General features: G+C 36.2%; 2 protein-coding genes and 1 long non-coding RNA gene across 4 annotated transcripts; 1 reads left to right on the forward strand and 2 right to left on the reverse strand.

Moving 5' to 3' along the window:
* Positions 1-20: 20 nt before the first annotated feature.
* Positions 21-6007, reverse strand: LOC147790038 (uncharacterized). Of its 2 annotated transcripts, XR_015423224.1 has the most exons (3): positions 5379-6007; positions 1371-2785; positions 21-304 (listed from the first exon to the last, which is right to left on the reverse strand). It is a non-coding gene; the product is annotated as an uncharacterized LOC147790038 (long non-coding RNA). The 2 variants fall into 2 exon arrangements; XR_015423223.1 differs by lacking the exon at positions 21-304 and having other exon boundaries at positions 1443-2785; positions 5231-6007.
* A 1936-nt stretch (positions 6008-7943) lies between these two features.
* LOC111807187 (peptidyl-prolyl cis-trans isomerase CYP63) lies at positions 7944-13697 on the reverse strand. Its single transcript, XM_023692791.2, has 14 exons — positions 13559-13697; positions 12922-13008; positions 12770-12824; positions 12309-12397; positions 11334-11358; positions 11187-11225; positions 10995-11112; positions 10661-10821; positions 10240-10567; positions 10000-10145; positions 9430-9628; positions 8986-9327; positions 8809-8889; positions 7944-8411 (listed from the first exon to the last, which is right to left on the reverse strand). The coding sequence occupies exons 2-14, from the start codon at positions 12997-12999 to the stop codon at positions 8078-8080; spliced, it is 1995 nt and encodes a 664-aa protein (XP_023548559.2). The 5' UTR covers positions 13000-13008; positions 13559-13697; the 3' UTR covers positions 7944-8077.
* Positions 13698-14654: 957 nt separating this feature from the next.
* Positions 14655-21299, forward strand: LOC111806693 (light-inducible protein CPRF2-like). The gene is made up of 6 exons (XM_023692094.2): positions 14655-15139; positions 15305-15401; positions 16350-16560; positions 17143-17218; positions 17291-17416; positions 20637-21299. The coding sequence occupies exons 1-6, from the start codon at positions 14690-14692 to the stop codon at positions 20997-20999; spliced, it is 1323 nt and encodes a 440-aa protein (XP_023547862.2). The 5' UTR covers positions 14655-14689; the 3' UTR covers positions 21000-21299.
* The last annotated feature ends 7 nt before the right edge of the window (positions 21300-21306 follow it).

Below are 21306 nucleotides of genomic sequence, written 5' to 3' on the forward strand. Positions count from 1 at the left end.
CCAAAAATGAAAAAAAAATGAGTAAAAATGACTCTATTATTGAGGTCGAGAAATGCAAGCATATACAACATCTAACCTGACTAACTTTGGACTATATTTTCAACTCTAGTATAATCGATGCATATATTATGTACATGGATCGATTATATGCCGTGACTACTCAGGATGTCTCAAACGCCACAATAAAATAAAATGGCACTATACAACCATCAAATCAGAGACCAAATCTGGGCTCGACACATGAACAAAGAGATCTATATACCAGTCATGAGCAGAACGCGCCTTCTCAAACCTTTCAATAGCCCTTTCTCCGCGAGATGGAAGAATTGAACAAGGAAGTGTATGAGTGGAAGAATTGAACAAGGAAGTGTATGAGTACGAAGCGAGAAAATTCCGAGAAAGAAGAAAGGAAATTTTAGATAGTAACTTTGGTATTATAAAATTTTAATTGAATATTGGAGAGCATGGAGTTGAGCAAACTTTTTCTTTTTCTTTTTCCCTTTCTCTTTTTACACTTTTTATTATATTGTTTTATCTTATTCTTTTGTTGGCAGATGGCCATGATCTTACAAAACCATCCAACAACAACAAGACAAAAACCCTTTTCTTTTTGTTTTTTTTTTCTAATTTTTTTATTCTAAATTTTAATTTCAATTCTTAATCAGTTTCTCAATTTAAAAAAAAAAATCATTATATATTTTATATACCTAATTAGCACTTACCTAAGCTTAAGGGAAAAAAAAATCATTTTTAACAATAAATTTGGTAAGTTTGTATCGATTTTAATCCTAATATTTGAATTTTATCAACTTACACATCAAATTTGAATAAATATATCAATTTACATCAATACTTATTCAAATTTGAGTTTTAATTAATGAAACTGAAATCCACTGTTGAAATTCATTCAATTTTCCAAAATTAAAGTAAAAATCAATGAAAATGAAAGTTATGGATTATATTTGATATAACCTATCTAGTTTAGAATAAAAATTTTAAAAATATTATTATATAAAATTTTAACGACTAAATAAAAATACACAGTAAAATATTTATTTTTCTAAAATTTAAACAACAAATAGATAATTTCACAGATTTAAGCCTTAAAACTTAAATTTAATCTTGATATTTTAATTAAAATCTATTATTAAAAAAAAAAAAAAAAAAAAAAAAAAAAAAAAAAACTAACACAAACTACTTAAAATATTTTATTAAAATATTAGTTAAACATCTCCATCACCATCACCATCACTCAACTTAAAATATTTGGTAACAATTATTGATACTTTAAATTTCCATAAAATTACAATAAAAACTTTTGTAATTCAATTTCAACAGCATTATTAAATGAAAAGGAAAATGTTTATTACCTTACTTCGCATTGGATCGAAGGCTCGCTCTCCTTGTGCCAATGGAAACCCTAACATGAACATATATATCTCTTCTTTATTTTTCTTTTTTGTTTTTTTCTTAAAATTTCTAAATTTGGCTACGACTTTTTTTAGGGTAAAAATTCCCGATCAAAGAAAGATACAAATTCCCAAAACCAATACCAATCTAATTTTCTGAATTAATTCAATACAATAACAGAAAAAAAGAACAATTAGGGTTAGAAAAAATTAAGAGAGAATCGTGATACCATGAGCAGGTGAAGCTACCACTATGATCCGATTCCGATGGACCGTTGTCGGGGGCGGCGGAGGGTTCAGATTCAGATCATGCTGGCAGCTTTAACTGCTAGTGGCGCACGGCGGAGCACACGGCGAGGAGAGAGAGAGAGAGAGAGAGAGAGAGAGAAATAAATGGGTATAGAAGAGAGAGGGGGGTATAAATAGGTGGTTGGGCTCGGAAGGGATGGAATTTTGGGCGTAAAGTAATTTAGTGATTTTGTTATTATTATATTACGTCAGAGAGTACATAAATAAAATAAAATAATATAGTGTCCAAAGGGCAAAAACAATTAATTAATATTATTCATCCCACGCCAAACTATGTAATTTTATTTTTATTTTTTATAAAAAGAAATCTCCACTTTTTGCTACGTGGCTCTCCTTCTCGCTCTACAACTTAGATTGTAATATAAAAATTACAAAAAAAAAAAAAAAAACTTCTTTTAGTTTAGGCAAATAACCAACTACGAGGAGTTGAGAGTGAGATTTGAAGGATATGTCCATGTTTTTTCATGTAGATCCTTTTCTTGCTCAATTTTAGCGATTAAAGTTCAAGAGTAAAAACTACGTTCGAGTTGCCAATAGGATAAAAACTATGTTCAAGTTGCCAATAAATTCTCTTCAGTTTATGCTGATTTAAGTTTGAATCTAAACCTAACAAAACCCATGTGCCTTTCTCCAGTTTGTTTATCAACTTTGTCCATTTTAAGCATAAGTTCTCATGGTTTTGTTTTGGACTTTCCAAAAAACCTAATGCCAATGGAGATAGTAAGATAGTATTTATACTGATCTTCCACTAAATTAACCTATGAGACTCAACAAATGCATTTAGTACCATGAAAAAGATAAAAAGGTGGAGTATAAGGAAAGTTGAAAACTTAAGGGCCATGAAATGTTTCTTATTTTATTTTATTTTATTTATTTATGTATTTATTGGTTTTGTCTTTCAAAATCATATTAATTTATTAATTCCAGCCAATTTAGTTAGACAAGTTTTGGAATTTATGTAATTAGTTAAAAGAATTCAAAATAAAGTGTGGAATATATTCAATTATTCTTACCATATAACTCTCACCAGTTCCAACCTTCTCTGGGCTCCTCCTTTCTTTTTCCAACTGTAACGTAAAAGTAAGCATTCAGTCAAAAAAATTAGTTAAATGAGTAAATGATTGGAATTGATACTTAAAAATTATTATACCCACCGACGTACACGAGTGGGAAAAAGTAGAAAACAGGACCCTAAATAACAGGATGAACAAAATGATCAAAAACTTATAAAATCTGATTTGATATTGAAAGCATAAAGAACACGACATAAAACAGTTGAGATTGTCTTCAAAATGGGTACCCTCTCCTCTAGTTTCAACTCTTCTACTTGTAACTGATTCTTAATCATAATAATTGCTGTTTTTTCTCATCATTTTGTCTTTGGAATTGGGACTTCTTTTCTTCTCTCTCTCTTTTTCACATCCACTTTTCCACAATTCCATGCTCTACTCTACTACTACTACAACTACTCCTTAGGGTTTGGGTTTATGGCATCGTTACTGTTTTGGATAAATTATTACTCCAATAAACACAAGAAGGCGTAATATTGTTCTCTAGGTATATACTCGGTATCTTTAATCATCCACCACCATGTGATTCTATTCCACACTCACGTGCACACTTTTCCCCATACAAATAAACTACAAGACAAAGGGTGCGACTTGAATTTCATATTCAACACATTTCTTGCCAAAACTACTATCATCTCTTCCAACATTCATCCCCATAAAGCTACGGTTTTTGGCTTCCTTTTCTTCCATTTTATATATATATATATATATATATATATATATATATATATCATGTTAAAAGGCGTGCCTACGTTTATTAAAAGTGAAAGAGGTTTAATAAAGTTTTGTGTCTAATGTGTTTTTTTAACATTAAACTTGATGCCCATTGATTTCCGTACTTTACTTGATGCCCATACTCCCTAATGGTTTCACTATAACATAGGTTATACATAGTATTGAAACCCTAAATGTTAAGATACTAATGATTCTTTACATTCTAATGATATTAATAATCCTAGATGTTACAATCATCATATGTATAATTAACTCTTCAAGAGAAAAACTATTAATTCCTAAGAAAAGTACTGACAAATCCCTAATTTGATCTTTATTTCATCAAAATACGCAACTCATCATACTTTCATGTAAAAAATGTGGCTACTGGTGGAGACCTATTTTTAGCTTAACAAAGGAAGAAACCTAAGATTTAACATTTAATACCCATAAAACATATTATTTAATACAAAAACCCAAATGTATGCTCTTGAATCCATATCCTGTCAAATGTGTCTGCCATGACTTTCATCCAACAACTCCCCTTGAACAAATTACACCTCCCCTTAAAAGTCTCGACTCCTTCTCTTTTGAAGTCTTAGTCATATTTTACTATGACTTCAAAGAGCCTCAACTCCTTTTTATCTTTTGGAGTCCTTTGTTCAAAATTTGAAAATTTTATTGACATAACTAAGTTTAGGACATGACTCTAATGCTTAGATAAACACAACTATCCACAATGATATGATATAGTCCAGCATAAGCTCTCATGGCTTTGCTCCCATCTATCCCAAAAGGCCTCATTCCAATAGAAATTATATTATTTGATTATAAATTCATGCTATAAATTCATATATAAAGCAGATGTACATACATTGTATGAACAATACTTGCACACATGATATTGATGGGTCTCATATCTATTTGTTAAAGTTTAATTACGCGTTTGAGAAAATCATACTTCTAATCGTTCAATTAATTTTTTTTTCAAACTAATTCTGAAAATGCTAAATGTGATTTAATCCAGTAATAACCATTCACGAACATGTCATAAATCCAATTAACTCTTGATTGGAAACGAAATAACTAAAAAGCAAAGCTCATACCAACTTCAACTGACCTGTGCTTATAACATGTAAAAAAAAAAAAACGGAGATGATGTACAAACTCATTATCATCCGAAATCATGAAAGCCTTAACAACTTTAAGAAGGAAAAGAACTTGTTATTTCGAATAGAAAAAACGAACGGAGATGATCTCAGTCATAATATCACTCAGAAACTTGCATGGAATGTGAAGTAAAAAGCAAGGAGTTAATCTACAGAGCGGATGGACCCAGCGAAAAGTTGAACAAATCTGAAACCTAACGAGAAACTCTAGACATGATTTAGATTCAATAGGAAAATGAAGAGAGTCAGCCAACCACAGCATAAAGCCGTACAAGCAAAAGCACATTTAAAAACATTAGGCCAAAAAACAACAGAGCAACAGGACGGTGGTTCCCCACCACCAAGCACCGGCAGGAAAAGCATGCTTTGGCAGCAAATAAAAGCAAAAGTGAAAGAAATTCAACTCTCTAAACAAAACAAACAAACAAACAAAAAAGAAGCAACAAACAATAAAATAAAGAGAAAAGCAGAGAGGATAAAAGTTGCGATTGCACGCCTAGCAACAAGCCTATAACCGATTCAATAATAAAACTAACAACAAAAGCGAATCGAAACGAACCATCACCCATAATCTTCGTGTACATGGAAAGCAGAGACGATAAAAAGTAGCAATCGCACACCTAACAAGGATAACTCGATTCAATCAATAAAACGATCCATACATAAAAAGAAAAAAGCGAATCGAAATGAAAGCAATAACAATTTACCGATAATCCTCGTGTAAATGGAGCAGATTAGAAATTTCACCACAGTTCGGAAGTAGGAAGGAGTGAGGCTGTCAGAGCATGACCTAACTAGGGTTAGCAATGAAGGCAAATCCATTTCAATCTCTTTTATCTTTTCACTTTTCTCTTTTTCACTTAACCTAGCCGACCATAGGTAGATCATGCTGGCAGCTTCACCTTTTCCCTCGCGAACACAATCACTCAATCAACGCACTCAAATCGATACTTTCGTAAGAATCAAAAGTAATAAAAGAGAGTCAACGAATGCTTTAGGCAATCAATCCAGAGCCAAAGCCAAAGCCAAGGCCAAGGCCAGTAATCGAATCGAGTGCCGAGAAAAGGAAATCGAAAAGAACAAATCCTCCTCCTTATGCCGAGCGTCACAACTCTCAAGGATGCAGGAGTAGAAGAAGAAGAAGAAGAAATGGAGAGCGACCGAAAGCCGGCGATCTTTAGAGGAAAAGTAGCATTTGAAAGGGAAAGGGCCATGGATGGCAGATGATGAAGGAACCAGAAGAAAAGAGAGGGAAAGGAGACTGGGAAAAGCAGAAGAAAAAAAAGAGGGAAACAAAAAGAAAAGGGTTTGTTGCAAGACGCGTTGAAAATGGAAAGGTGAGGGGTCTCCCTCGGGTCTATTTATAGAGAGGAGTTGAGGGATTTATTTTAATTTTTTTAAGAGCTTCAGTTCATGCCAACTAACCCTAGCCAAACACTGAATATTTACAAATATGACATTTTAAATAATTATATAATTTTCAAATAAATATTTAATAATTTGGAATTTCAACGCATGCTTTGAATGAAACCCTCAGTTGTCAATTTCATGCAGCTGCCCTTTCCCCTCTCGTTTTCCTTGACTACAACATTTCATGTCCAATCACATCACTCTCTAAACCCTAATTTCATCTCTAATTCAAATTCAAAACAAACCATCACATTTCCATCTATATTCAACCATATAGTTCCTTCCGCACCACAATTCATTGAATCATCTTATTGAGGGAGATGACCCGAGCTTTAGACACTCACCCTACTTCTAAATCTCGATCATAAAAAAAATTGGCGAGTATCAAACGTGAAAGCAGCTCCCGTCTCAGCTGTTAAGTGGTGTAGTGCCAGGTGAGAATAATAACGACATAGGCCATGGAAGATCAAAACCTCACCCTACTTCTAAATCTCGATAAATAAATAAGTTAGTTACCGTCCCAACTGCTGAGGTGGTGTAGTGCCGACATAAACAGTGAAGTTCTGGATAAGTATATTCAGTTTTTTACCGTGGAATAGATTTGATTATATTGTAGAGAAATCGATGTTTCTTAATTTTTCGTTTCTATAAAAAAAAAAATTAATTATATCTATTGACATTTTATCTATATTGAATATTCTTTTACTAAATAATATTTTCTATATCTATAAACAAATATTGTTTAAACCAGTTAAATTATGTTCAAGTTTCCCGTTTAAAAAAAGTCGAAACAAAAATATATATTACCATTACCTAAAGTGGTATACAAATTTATAAATATTATTATTGAGAAAAAATAAAATTTTAATATATATATATATATATATATAAACCATGAAATAATTACATAAAAACTCTCTATTTTAAACATTAAAAACATTATTTAAAAAAAAAAAAAAAGCGATAATATTAAGTAAAAAAAAAAAAACATATAATTCCAAAACAAAAAACATGAGCATAAGCATGTAAATGAAACAGTAACAGATGGGGACTACACAGAACGGGATTTCACCTGATTTTTATTATTAAAAAAAGAAAAAGAAAAAGAAAAGGAGTTTGTTTTTTTGCATTAGTTGGCAGGTATCATCTTCTGAACACTGATTCATTTCATTTCATCTGAACAACAGAGCTATGTAGCAGTTAAAGGCCATAGGTTCTGTGCCAAAAAAGCTGCTCTAAACCTCTATATTAGGCTCCATAACACCCCTTTTGATTTGACTATTCCTCCTCTACCCTTTTTCTCTCTTTCTCCATTGCTCACAATCCCCCCACTTCATTTTCATTTCCAGATAAACAATAAACACTTTCTAACCAATCACTATGATCCAAATCCGATCAAACTAACCTTGCTACCCAACATATGTTTCGTTTATCGAGAAAAAAGGAAACGATGAGCTAGTAATTCCCCCCAAGGGTAACTATTCTTTGAAACAAAGGGCGTAGGTAACTTAAGGGAACAAGCTCAAACCTGTGCAGAAGGGAACCACAGCCGAAGAGAAAGCTTCAATACATTTGAAAATGTAGGTGCCTGAACATAGCCATATTAATGTGAGATCCCACGTCAGTTGAGAAAAAAAAACTAAGCACTCTCTAATAGACGTGTTTTAAAATTTTGAAGAGAAACCTGAAAGGAAAAGTCCAAATAGTATAATATTTGCTAGCGGTAGGCTTGGACTGTTACCATTAGTATATGCACCAACTAGAGAAAAGTACTAACCCCAGATCTATATGAACAAATAAGGTCAAAATGAGATGTTGTGATTGCTACCTGCTCAAGCTTATAAGTCTTGGGCTAAAGAAAATAACGGAAGCAAAATCCCAATATAAACAAATCACATAAGAAATTACAAACATCATGTCGAAGGAAGGCCAAGTATTTTTACCATTCCTTTAACTTTGCAGATAAGTTGTGTACAAAAAGCTTTTATGGCTCTTATCAGGGTTCAGGACTACCATTTCCATAGGAAACTAACCCCCTTTGCCCAGACAAGGAGGAGCTGGATCTAGATCGACTGGGAGAACCAGAATTTGCAGCACCACGACGTTTATCTGGAGATCTTGAACGTGACGAGCTATGATTATGATTCCTCGACTGCGATCTTTCTTTCTCAGGGGAAAAGTTTTTCTTTGGTCCAAGACGTGATTTTAGTCTTTCACTTATCTGTGTTCGCTTTTCCAAAGGACTAGGACTCCGACTCTTGCTACGGTCTTTGTAACGACCACGATAACTTCCTGGACTGCGTGAAACACTCCGGCTCCTCCTTCGATATCTTAATGCATAGAAATTCCAACTCAAACATATTATAAATCTATAAAGACAGGAAAAAGCTGTCTACTAAATCATGTGCAATTGTTTGAGACAATTTTCTAATGGTCTGTAAATTAGAGACTCTTAAGTGAACATTGCATGTTTAAAATAATAAACCTTCTTAGGTGTAACTATCGACTGTTTTTAAGTTTTATGGTAATATATATTCGCCATATCAATGTTTTGGGTAAGTATTTAAACAGTACATCCACAGTGAAGCACCCCCTACAAGGACTACATTGCAGCAGTTCTTTGAAAATGAGACGTTAGGAGCAAAAGACGAGCTCATACAACGGTCTTATGAACTTTTCTGTGCTTGTGTGACCGTGTGTGAGAGATGGAAAGAGAAAGGAGAAAACCTTGGAGGGCTCCTGCCTCTAGGAGGGCTTCGATATCGCCTATCAGGTGACCGATCACGTTTGTCTGTGTAGCTTGAATACCTTTATATAAAATGAAAGAACTAAATTCCAAAATCTTGTATATTATAGTTAGTATCTCAAAATAAATATTTACCCACAAAATAATAATAAAATTACCCAGCACGATTTCTTCCATAAATGCTTCGACCACCATAACCACGAGGACGTTCGGGTGATGGAGTACGGTAACGACGCACAAATGAATACTGCTCAGTAAAACCACGCCCCTTCCTTACACGTTTTGGAGTGCCATTTGGAGAATGACTTCTTGATGAAGTTTGACCGTGATTTGAAGCTGAAGGATCAGGAGCTTTTCTGAAAGAACCATGAACAGGACTCCGTGAAGGCATTGTCCTATTCCGCTCATCATACTTCATCCCAGAATTTCCTAATGTCTTATCAGGATTTCTGTTAAGATGGTTCCTGGGGCTGTTTCTTGGCCTTTCAGGAGTAGGGCTCCTGTTGGTCACGGATGTAAAAGTTCATGAAGCAACTGCCGGAACATAAACTCGGAACAATTTGAAAAACGGATATAGAAGGGAATGAGAATGAAGTTGAAACCTGGAGTAGTTAGAGCCATCTGAAACAGGATGTTGATTAGCAGATCTCTCAAGCCTCTCAATTTCAGTTTTGTGACTATCGTTCGGAATGTCATCATGCTTCGGGGACAGTTCACCTTCTTCCTGTAATAAATTGACGTCCTGATTTTTCTGTTTTTCCACAGCAGTCTCGGCAATAGGATTCAAGGATTCCTTCTCATCTGTAATATTCAAATCATTTAAGTGTATGCTGCAGTACCATTACCTTGGAGATGTAACATGTGGACTTGTTATGAACACTACTATCTCTATAACAGCCCAAGTTCACCACCGGCAGATATTGTCCTCTTTGGGTTTCCCCTCAAGATTTTTAAACGTGTCTGCTAAGGAGAGGTTTCCACACCCTTAGAAGGGAACGAAGCATTCCTTGTAAGAGTGTGGAAACCTCTCCTTAGCAAACGCGTAAAACCATGCGGCTGACGGCGATAAAAAATGAGCCAAAGCGAACAATATCTGCTTAGCGGTGGGTTTGGGCTGTTACAATCTCATTAATGCAAAAGAAGTCATATTTGAGCGGGAAGAGATACTATACCGATAATTCCTTTTGATTTAGTCACAGAATGCTTGGAATCCTCTATTTTACGAGTAGTGGTACGATGATCAACTCGTTCACCATCAGAACTACTACTACTATCACTTGTACTCATACTCCCGGTGTCAGATGAACTCCCAGAGCTCCTGAAGGCAAATTATTATCAATGTCCTGAAACACACTGAAAGAATATAACAGAGGAAAGCAGAAAGCTAGAACCCAACGAGACATGACACGAACCATTTAGCCTTGCGCTTTGAATGCTTTCCTACTCGACCTCTTTTCTCTCTTTTTTGGCCTTTTCTTTTCCTTCCATGCTGGGATTTTGCTGTTTTTTTGGATCTCCTCTTCCTGTACTTTCCATCACTCGAGGAACTAGAATCAGAAAGTGACGATTCTGAATCTGAAGAATAGGAATCAGATTCAGTATCAGAGCTGTATGAATCAGATGAAGAGTATCTCCTTCTCTTTTTCTTTCCGTCCTTTAAGGACCTCTTCTGTCTGCCTCTCACTTGGCCATCAGAACTAGATTCTGAAGACGTAATCTTGTTCAACCTTTTCTTTTTCTCTGAAAAAGATCAAAGAACCATGCACAGGCAATTAGAAGAACACCTTATTTCTTGCTTTGGTTAATCCAATATAACCTACATTAGTTCACTACCTTTTTCCTTTCTCACCACAGCTGGTTCCTTAATTTCTGATGGTTCACCACAGTCTACAATTTTCACAGGTTGTCTAGGTTTCCCATCAGCTGTCCCAATCTGCTCAATTTTCTTCACAACATCCATTCCCATCACAACTTTTCCAAAGACAACATGCTTCCTGTTCAAAATTGCAGAAAAGCGTCAAACAAACATATACTTATCCACATACAATAAAGTTGAATTATTTTCATTTGATTCTTGATTTTCAAGAAGGTGAGAAGGAGCCAGACGGATGATTGAGAAATTATCGATCTTCAAAACCTAAGGAGAGTGCAAGAAAATACTCATTACCCATCAAGGTGAGGTTGGGGCTTAAATGTCATGAAGAATTGAGATCCATTAGTGTTTGGACCGCTGTTTGCCATGGAAAGAACACCAGGTCCATCGTGTTTTAGTCTGAAGTTCTCATCTGCAGTTTTCCAAGTTTGTACGATCATAACATGAACATATTTTGACAAGAGCTCGATGAACATGGGAAAATACCTGAAAATTTTCCTCCATAAACACTTTCACCACCAGTCCCTACAAGGTGGTAAAATGTTGTCCATTAGACGCCCAAACATTAAATAATGACATTTAAAAGGAAAAAAATTCCCTTCAAATAATTCATGAGAAGAAAGAAGGGCGTACCATTTCCCCGAGAAAAATCGCCACCCTGTAGGAGCAAAGAAAAAGAATAAACATTGGTCATGGAGAAATATTAAGGGGATAAACAAGTAGATTTAGCAAAAATCAGTGTGTCAACCTTCTGAGGTCTTAATGAACATGTTTAGAATACCTAATATTTTGAAGTAATAAACCCCCATGGTGATACCAGAAATGGCCGAAGGCATGATTTGAGGGAAAGAAAATGGATAATTTACATCGAAAAAGGCATTGAAATCTTTTCTGGATAAAGGTAGCATGCATGTCTAGAAGCTTCATTTAAATTTGTGGAAAACAACTTAATCCAATACAGCAAATGAAAGATTCATTTGATTTTCTTTCACTCACAACAAGACATGCCATTCAGCACGTAAAAATAGAGATCTTCACAGCAAGTCTTTACAACTATTTAAGGAATAACTGTAACAGCCCAAGCCCACCACTAACGGATATTGTTCGCTTTGGCCCGTTACGTATCGTCGTCAGCCTCACAGTTTTAAAACACATTTGTTAGGGAAAGGTTTACACATCCTTATAAGGTGTTTCGTTCTCCTCTCTAACCACTGAGGGATCTCACAATCCACCCCCTTGGGGGCCCAACGTCCTCGCCGGCACACCACCCGGTGTCTAGCTCTAATACCATTTGTAATAGCCCAAGCCCACCGCTAGCAGGTCTTGCCTCTTTGGCCTGTTATGTACCACCGCCAGCCTCACAGTTTTAAAATGCATCAATTTGGGAGAGGTTTTCACACCCTTACAAGGAATGCTTCGTTCTCCTCTCTAACCGATGTGGGATCTCACAATAAGTGCATCAAAAGTGTTTTTCGTTAATCAATTAACAGTTATAAGAGATTTGAAAAGCATTTATCTAAGGATAGAATCAAAACCATTTATTTATTTTTTTTTTTTTAATACTCAACATTTAATGGTGATCGAAAGCAAAGAACAAAAGTAACATACTTGGGTCATGAACCCTTTAATAACTCTATGAAAAAATGTTCCTTTGTAGTGAAGAGGCTTCTCTGTAGTCTTCCCAATCCCCTTTTCACCTGAAAACAACAGGCAATGTCATTGGAAAAGAATATATTCGCCCAAAGTATACTATGTTGATTAGTTATTGTATTTTCACTATTGCCGACTACTATCGGACAAATGTAGATTACACCAGACAAGTATAATTTCAAAGGTTATTTTCCATATACCAGGCATCTAGCAATAGCAAGAAAGAATCGACAACGGATTCAAAATCAGATATAAAATGATTAGGATTTATTTAAATATCATTCTCGACGTTTCTTGAATAATAAAATGATAAATGGCTAAACAAATGAATATTACAATATGCATCAAATTTAGATCATTCTTGATATTTCCTGGATAATCAGAAACAAGATTTTAAACTTACAAGCAATAAAACCTACCTGTACAGAGTGCCCTGAAATTTTCGGCGGTTTTAGGAACAACATTGGCAAAGAGCTGCATTGTTCAAAAGAGAACATGTTATCAGAAATCAAGCACATAAAATCTTTTTGCTTCATTTCAACAGATAAAGGGACCAAAGAAATTCACTCACTTCTATGATAATTCTTTGCACTGGTTCCCCGTCAATTGAAACATCCAAGAACACAAGAGGATTTTTCTTCTTGCTCATCACGTGTAGCTTGAAGGAAAGAAGAAATTAGTACATCCAAATCAATCAAATGTACAAATTTCTTAAAACTACATCTGGGCAAAATGGAATACGCAACACAAAAATCTAAAATAAAAAAATTGTAGCTCCTTTCATGATTTTAAGCAACATAAAATGAACAAACTTATCAGATCCCACAAAATCATCAATGTTAATCTTCAACGGCTGCCGTCTACCAACGTCAAGACATTACATTGCATAAAAGCTTTCTAATACAACGCCAGCTCGAGTATCGTCTCAAGACAACAATCACACAAAACCCTAAACCCTAAACGAAGACCCATTTCGTCTGAAGAGATAAAGCTCCTATAATAAAATCTTTCGAACTTTAGGAGCTCCAAAATACAAATTCTCATGGAAACAATAAAGGAAAAACTTCGTAGAAACAGAAATCCTGCAAGTAGCTGATGGATAAATAAAAATAGCTAGCAGGAGCTTTATGATTGAAACGAAATCACCTTAGATTAGATTGAATGTATCTGAAAATAATTGGCTTCAATGGAGCTCGAAATTAGCTTACCTCACAGATTTTTCTCCCTCCACCAAGATGAACGGCTGAGTTGCCTAAGCTTTCAACGAAGTGAGTTGGGTTTTGGCTATTGAATCCCAGTGTTCGTCCTTTTCTTTTTTTCCTTTTTTTTTTTCATTCTCAATTTTATCGCATGGTTTTATTACATTAAACTCGGGTCATTTTCGTACAATATAAATAAAAATACTATTTTTTCGATTAAAACTTTAAAATAGTTTTTTTTTTTCAAAAAATAGGTTATTAAATTTTGAGTTTAATGTCTAAATTTTAATTGATTCAATATAAATCTTTTAAAAATTTTAATACTAATGACCCATTAGATAATAGTATTTTTTTTTTTGTTTTATTATTTTAACCGTTGAAAGTATTTTTGAAATCGAAAATAATAATAATAAAACTATTTCTAAATTTTTCTTTTTATTTAATAGTATCGAAAGTTAAATTCAATTGTATTTTTATTAATTTAATTTTTAAAATATTATATTTTTATCATTTTAATTTCTATACCTAATTTTACTTATTTGTTCGATTTTTAAATTGATGTGAACGACTCTATTAATGCTGACTATCGTTCCTCTAATTTTTTAGAACTCGAGTAGAAGAGTTGTTCATTTCGGTGTGCTGCACTATTCCATTACTTTTTTTTTCTTCATACTTTCAGATCAATTATATATTTTCAACACATCGTACTATTGCACGATGCAAAATGGGATGTAACAGTCAGTACTATGACTTTCAAGATGGTTGATGTACACGTTTTACTCGACTTAGAACAATTATGGTTCTAGTGGCACGTCCAAAAGCATGTTAAGTAAATTCAATGTAATTAAAATTATCGGACATTGAGATACATTTGTCACATTGTTATATAGTATGATATTTTTAATGATATAGGTGTCGTTGTTGACTATTCTCTCACCCCTCCATGTCTCTAGAACCGACCGAAACCAAATCAAATGTTGACTTTTTTACAAGTAAAAAATCCAGATTAACACGTGGATATTTGTCATTGGTCGAGTATGGTGGTCCTTAAGGCACCGGATTTTTGCCCACGCGCTTAAACGTTCACATTGAAAACGCGCGTACGAAACGAGGGAAACAAATCGGAGTCTGGCAACGACGATGCATACTTTCTTCTCATCGGAAGACCTCTCCGAATCCTTCTGGTCGCCACAGCCGCCGCCGCCGCCATCTTCGCCGCCATCGTATTCTCCTTTTCGATCGCTGGATCCTTCCTTGACGATGAACCGAAGCGCCTCTGAGTGGGCGCTCGAGAGGTTTCTTGAGGAAGTTTCGGCGTTTCCTGTGAACAGTTGCCCTTCGACTACCTCCGATCGCGTGGTGGTTTCTCCAGTGGATGTGGCATCTCCTGCTTCTCAGTCTTCGACATCGAAGCGTGATGAAGGTGATGATGAGATTTTGGAGATCAAGAAGGCGGATTGTGACCACGATCGTTCTCAGCCAATTCCGTCTTTGGATCCGTCGAAAATGGCTCGGAGTAGTCCTGATCAGTACCGTGTGTTTTTGAAGAATCGGCTTGATATGGCTTGCGCTGCTGCGGCTCTGTCGCGGGTAACTATTTTCTCTCTCTTTTGAAACTGATTGGTGTCTGTGCTTTGATGAGTTGGGATTTGAAATGCAGAACTCTAATTGTGTTTTGAGGTGAAATTGAGGAACTCAGTCTGTTTCTTTTGAAAGAGAAGTTGTTTTTAGCCAGTTTAGTGTTCGCGATTGCAGGTCGCGTCTTCGGAGCCCAAAGGCCCAGTCCAGCCAGCCGATCACCCTGGGCAAACATCGAACGCATTCGAATTTGGCATTCAAGCCCCGGGCCAAGGTAGCTTCCGCTCAGGCAGTCTTATGAGTTTTATTATATTCATTATTTATCGTAGTTATCTAGTTATTCCTATGGCTTTCGTTGGCCGTTTTCCATTTGGTGCCGACAGAAGTATTGAGCATTCTCTCGTATATGAGAAGATCTAGTACGTGAAGTCAAATTTGTGGAAAAAATATGGAACATTTCTTTTGTTTTCCAGTTCTCTGTTGTGGGGGGCACGTTGGTACATTGTTCTTGGCGGAGGGTGGTGTTATTTCTTCAGAAGCCGCATCTTTTGAACACCTCGACTGCGAAGTGTTGATTTTGTCTCATCAAGTTGAGTTTCCGTAATTATGAATTATGGATTGAAAAGTTGCCGGTTGTAGTGCATGGCATAATGACATGCAACCGGACTTTTCTCACTCCACTCTGGTAATATTGAATGTCTGGACTCTTTTCGGTAGCTCTACAGTTATCTTTTCTAATATTTGATGATGTTCATCTCCTTGTAAGCTAGTTTGATTATTCTATTGATCTCCTGGAATGCTAAATTTTTTTGTTATCATCCCTATCGTCTTATTATTTGAAGTCCTTTATTTTTATCTTGTTAGGTCTTTAGGTATTATTTAGGCTCATTCATTGATACGATGAATGGAATATATAGAGGGTCCCTATCGGATATCACATAAAATGCTCCAATGTTTTTTTTTTTTTTTTGCTCCATTTTTTATGATAATTTTTGTAAGCCGCTTTTTTTTATTCTTTCACTCTCTCAATGTAAGCTTGGCATCTATAAAAAGGGGGAAAAAACATGCTTAAGATAGTAGTCAAAATATATTTTTTTGGGGGGATCTTATATTTTACTAGTTAGTACCCTTTTCTTGATGTATCTTGTCCCTTCCAACTCTTTTTACCATTGGAACTGTGTGCTATAACTGCAATATCACTTTTGCTAAATGGTGGCTGAAGGCTCTGATCGTGGAACTTCAACAAAAGAAAGTGAGGCTACTGGTAGTCAACTTGGGATCCCATCCTTACCTGCAATGCCTAAGAAGCTTGGGATACAAGCTGTTCAAACAACTAGTGGATCATCCAGAGACGAGTCCGATGATGATGATCTTGAAGGAGACATTGAAAACATTGAGAATATGGATCCTGGTGATGCAAGACGAGCTAGGAGGTAATATATTTCTGTTGATTTAGAATATGACTCGAGCAACGATCATTTGATCACCCTCTGATTATTGTTTACTTCTTATGCCTTCTATTATTCTTTTCACCCGTTATAAACATCTTCTTTGATGATATAAGTTCATCATGTGCTAAACTTAATTCTCATATCAAATCCCCTCCACAATCGCGTTGTACCTTTGTGAAACAAAAAAGCTTGAAGTTGCACCTTCCAATAAAATATTTTGGAAAAGAGCACTTATTAGAAAAATTCTGTAATTTTTACTAATAGAGATATGTCAAGCATGTTTACTTTGCATTTAAATAAAAACTATCCTCTTTTCTTGTTGCTACTATTGAGGGGTTTTTTGTGTGATCGTTATTGGTGTTTGGGAAAGTAAGATACCTCATTTTCCATCCTGTCCTTTTACTTGTTTAGTAAATGTTATTATCTGGAAGAGTTTTTGTTTCTAATCAGTAAATAAATATTAGAGAAAGGAGAGAAAAAGAAGCCATATGCGAAAAATCAATCCTTCTGCCCAATTTGTTGCCCGGTCCTAGCTTTACTCACTTGACATTGATGGTGGCCTAGGATGTTGTCAAATAGAGAATCGGCAAGACGCTCCAGACGACGAAAACAAGCACACTTGAATGAACTTGAGACACAGGTACCCTTATATGTTCTCGGTTACTTTCCTTTCTTACTAAAACATTTACTAAATGTGGTTCCTTTTCTAAAGGTTGGTCAACTTAGGGTTGAACACTCTACTTTGTTAAAGCGTCTAACGGATGTAAATCAGAAGTACGATGATGCAGCTGTTGACAATAGAATTTTGAAAGCTGATATCGAGACTTTAAGAGCGAAGGTTAGTCATTGTTGTTTTTTTCTTTTTGGTTCTCTTTCTCCCTTGGGGGTAAGGAAGGAGTGGGAAAAAAAAAAAAAAAAAAAAGAAAAGAAAAGAAGAATAACATAAAAGACCAAAACAAGGACAAAAAGGACTTTGAACATCTAATTAAAGCAGAAATTAGGCATTGCGCTCTCCCTTGCGGAATGGTTAAAGTTCTGATGCATTCCTCTTCATCTACCTTGGCAATTCTTGATCGTGGATGATAGTACTTTCCTCCTGTTCCTTCATTCTTTTCTTCCACGTAAGAGTGCTATTTCCACATTTTTCAAGTTCACCCTGCTCCGTGTATCATAGGCTCGTTTTTATTGGTTCCTAGGCAGCACTATAAACTGTTTTCATAAATGCAAGATGAACAAACTTTTTAAAAGTGCATCAAAACCGAAACTACAACTGATTAATCTAGTGGTCAATAAGGGCCAATGTAAATAGCAAAGAGCTCAAAGGGAATAGGTTGAAATCATGATTTCTACCTATATAGTATTTAATTTCTTACGAGCTACTTTGAAAACTAAATGTAGTAGGGTAATGTAGTTGTCCCATGAGAATAGCCTTGGTGCACTTAATCTGGCCTGAACATTCACAATTATTAAAAGAAAAAAAAAAGAGAAGGAAAACAAAGGCGTCAGAACCACATTAAAGAACAATATTGTCTATTGAATTGTTTTGTACCTTGACGAGTGAAGGTACATCGAAAAGAAACCATCTTGTGTTTGTCGATGCACCTTGATGATAGACGGTGTAAGATTTCAGAAAATTTAAATGCCCATGATTTGCACATTCTCTAGCACAATTGTTAGTGTATTTGCCTTCTCAATGTTGTGGCATTGCCACCTCAACCAGACTAGTGTGTTATAAGAGAGGTATGATTTTAATCATCAAGTGCACTTGGATGATAGAAAGTGATTGAGGAAGTCTCAATTGGTAGATTTGTTGTCAATAGCTTACTTGTCTATTGACATAGGCCAAAGAGTGTGGACACGTGTTGTGTCATTGGATAGGAAACATCTAAGACACTTATCTCAGTGTCTAAGTCATCTATTCTTTCGGATACGTTTAATGTCACAACCGTATTAAGGAAAGAGTAGGATTGACAAACTAAGGCATAATTAAAATTTGAGACAACAATGTTGTTAAGAGTGTCAAAGACTAACTTAAAGGGGGTTGGATAAGGTCGACCATATCTTCAAAAGTCAAGGTTTGTGATGTTTCACATTGGTTGGGGAGGAGAACAAACCACCATTTATAAGGGTGTGGAAACCTTCCCCTAGCATACGCGTTTTAAAGCCTTGAGGGGAAGCCCGAAAGGGAAAGCTCAAAGAGGACAATATTTGCTAGCAGTGGATCTAGGCCGTTACAAATGGTATCAGAGTCAGACACCGGACGATGTGCCAGCCTTCTCGCTGTTCCCCGAAGGGGGGGTAGACACGAGGCGGTGTGCCAGTAAGGACGCTGGGCCCCAAAGGGGGTGGATTTGGGGCGGTCCCACATCGATTGGAAGAAGGAAAGAGTGCCAGCGAGGACGCTGGGCCCCGAAGGGGGATGGATTGTGATGTCCCACATTGGTTGGGGAGGAGAATAAACCACCATTTATAAGGGTGTGGAAACCTTCCCCTAGCAGACGCGTTTTAAAGCCTTGAGGGAAAGCCCGAAAGGGAAAGCCCAAAGAGGACAATATCTGCTAGCGATGGATCTAGGCCGTTACAGGGTTCCAATGTGATTCTTGACAAGCACTCTAGAGTTAAGTCTGTCTATATGAAAGATGAAAGCTCGTCAAATTTGGTGTAAATCGGATACTTGACAAACACTCAACCAATGACTCCTTGCCAAAATGACATCTACTCTTGCTGAAGCAATATACCTTAGAATATACTTCAAGTGAAGGCATGGTGTCAACTCTCCACCATCATTGGGTCTCATGACCTAAATGAGCTACCCTTGACACATGCATGTGTCATGGTGTGCGGAAGCATCGCAATACAAGTGTCTTGGGCATTTTCCTTCAATGGGTTTCTGAGGATTGTGTCGGACGACAAGGGTGTGCTAACATTGCGCCCCGTCCCTTGAGTCAGAGATTGGTATATAGGGTCATTCTTCGACAAGATATGCAGAAATTACTAAACATGGACACGAGAGGGTTCATGCCGTGTTACCAATAGGATGAATGGATGTTCGAGATGTTTCGATCATAAAGGATTACTCATGGGTTGGTTCTCGATAAGCGTGTCAAAGTGAGCAGTGAAGACCGATGACATCTCAAGTCTCAGGATGCATCATGAAGGTTAGCACTGTATTGAACCGATTTGTCCCTATAAGCATTGTAATGCCTTGATAAGCTCAAGCATCAACATGCCCTTATAAGAGTTATAATGCTCCAATAGGCTCCAGTAAGCGTTGCAATCACCCGATAAGCTTTGGTTGAGTGTTTTGAGGTTGTTTTAACCCAATGAAGGGTCCAAACACATCTGGGTGAAGCTTCGGATCAGGTCTGTGTTATTAAGAACCAAGATGACAAGATGAGATGCGACGTTCCGTTTGAAGGAACTTGGCCTAGTGTAGAGGCAAGGTTGAACCAAGTCAGTTAGAGTCGTAATCAAATGAAAATGCACGTACATGCGATGTGTATGGCTGAATGAAGCTTAGTTTTTGTATGAGTTTTGTTCGATCGGCGAAGGAGAACCTCGCCTACAGTCCAATGAAGCCACAAAGCTGGTAAAAAAGTATAATGGGGCTTGAGTTTCCCTTAAGGTTAGTTATGATTGTGTCAAAATCAAGGCGTTGCACAATTTAAAAAGTATGAACGTGACCCTTAACACCCAAATAAATATATCTTCCCCGTCCCTTAAAAACAATTCCAATTGGAAGAAAGAAAAGAAAAATAAGCCCACATTTTTTCAACCGGCGTCGAACCCTTTTTTGACCTTTTTTGTAATATTGTACAAAATACAATATCTTAGGGGATTTCTCTACCCACAATTCTTTTGTATTTACAACCTGTTGTAATTACAACTCCTGTTGACTATTAGTGATTGGAAGGCTCTTAATGGTGTAGTTTTTTCAGGTGCCCTTTCTTGTAGAGTACAAGGATGGATTAACTGTATAGTGAGAATAGTATGATGCCTGACTTTATGTTTTTGGGAAATCAATAGGATATTTATGAATATTGTACGTGAATTTTCAGGTGAAAATGGCTGAAGAAACAGTGAAGAGAGTGACAGGAGTGAATCCACTGCTTGCTGCCATGTCTCAAAGCCAAATGCAATTTGTCAGTAGCCAAATGCCTACGCAATCCAACACCCAATTCTTCCACCGAAACATGTCTCCATTTGCAAACAGCCCCCCACATCACCAGAATTTGGAAGGCCCTGTTCCAACTATTTCTCCACCCATTCCACATGTTGGAAGATCACAAAATGACGTGGCAACCAAAATGACCGATATGCCCTCCGTGCATATTGATCACGTGCAGAAGCAGACCGTGCATGGCCCAATGTCAGGTTGGGATGCAGAACCCTCACACGCTGCTCCAAACCACAAGAATTGAATGCCGTTTCTGTTCCAAATTTTCTAAGGAGCGTCGTTTTCATCGGGCTTGTGGCATTAAAGGGATTAATAAGAAATGAAATACTCCTTACCTATTGTTTTCATTTCATGTTCCATTATGTAATAAGACTTGGATCTCGTTTTAAGTAGGTATTTTTTTAGAAGCAAAAATCAGTTGGCTAGTTGGTTCCATATAATATTTTACCAGTTTTTCACTTTGCAAACAGCCTTAGAAAGGAACTGAATACAGCAATTTGAGCATCTATGAGTAAAATTGGATGTGATATAGATTTTCTTGTCATGTCTTG

This window comes from Cucurbita pepo, chromosome 12 (genome assembly GCF_057944985.1).
Source record: "Cucurbita pepo subsp. pepo isolate OVF chromosome 12, ASM5794498v1, whole genome shotgun sequence".
NCBI classification, from domain to species: Eukaryota; Viridiplantae; Streptophyta; class Magnoliopsida; order Cucurbitales; family Cucurbitaceae; genus Cucurbita; species Cucurbita pepo.

What these genes read in the sequence shown, in the direction of transcription:
- LOC111806693 (XM_023692094.2), top strand. Translation starts at nt 14,690, where the DNA reads ATGCATACTTTCTTCTCATCGGAAGACCTCTCCGAATCCTTCTGGTCG. An exon ending in CTGCTGCGGCTCTGTCGCGG is followed by an intron (nt 15,140 to 15,304) that starts GTAACTATTTTC and finishes TCGCGATTGCAG; the next exon opens with GTCGCGTCTTCGGAGCCCAA. An exon ending in TCGAGACTTTAAGAGCGAAG is followed by an intron (nt 17,417 to 20,636) that starts GTTAGTCATTGT and finishes GTGAATTTTCAG; the next exon opens with GTGAAAATGGCTGAAGAAAC.
- LOC111807187 (XM_023692791.2), bottom strand. Translation starts at nt 12,999, where the DNA reads ATGAGCAAGAAGAAAAATCCTCTTGTGTTCTTGGATGTTTCAATTGAC. An exon ending in TGCAAAGAATTATCATAGAA is followed by an intron (nt 12,825 to 12,921) that starts GTGAGTGAATTT and finishes TGAACAATGCAG; the next exon opens with CTCTTTGCCAATGTTGTTCC. An exon ending in TGTGGTGAGAAAGGAAAAAG is followed by an intron (nt 10,568 to 10,660) that starts GTAGTGAACTAA and finishes GATCTTTTTCAG; the next exon opens with AGAAAAAGAAAAGGTTGAAC.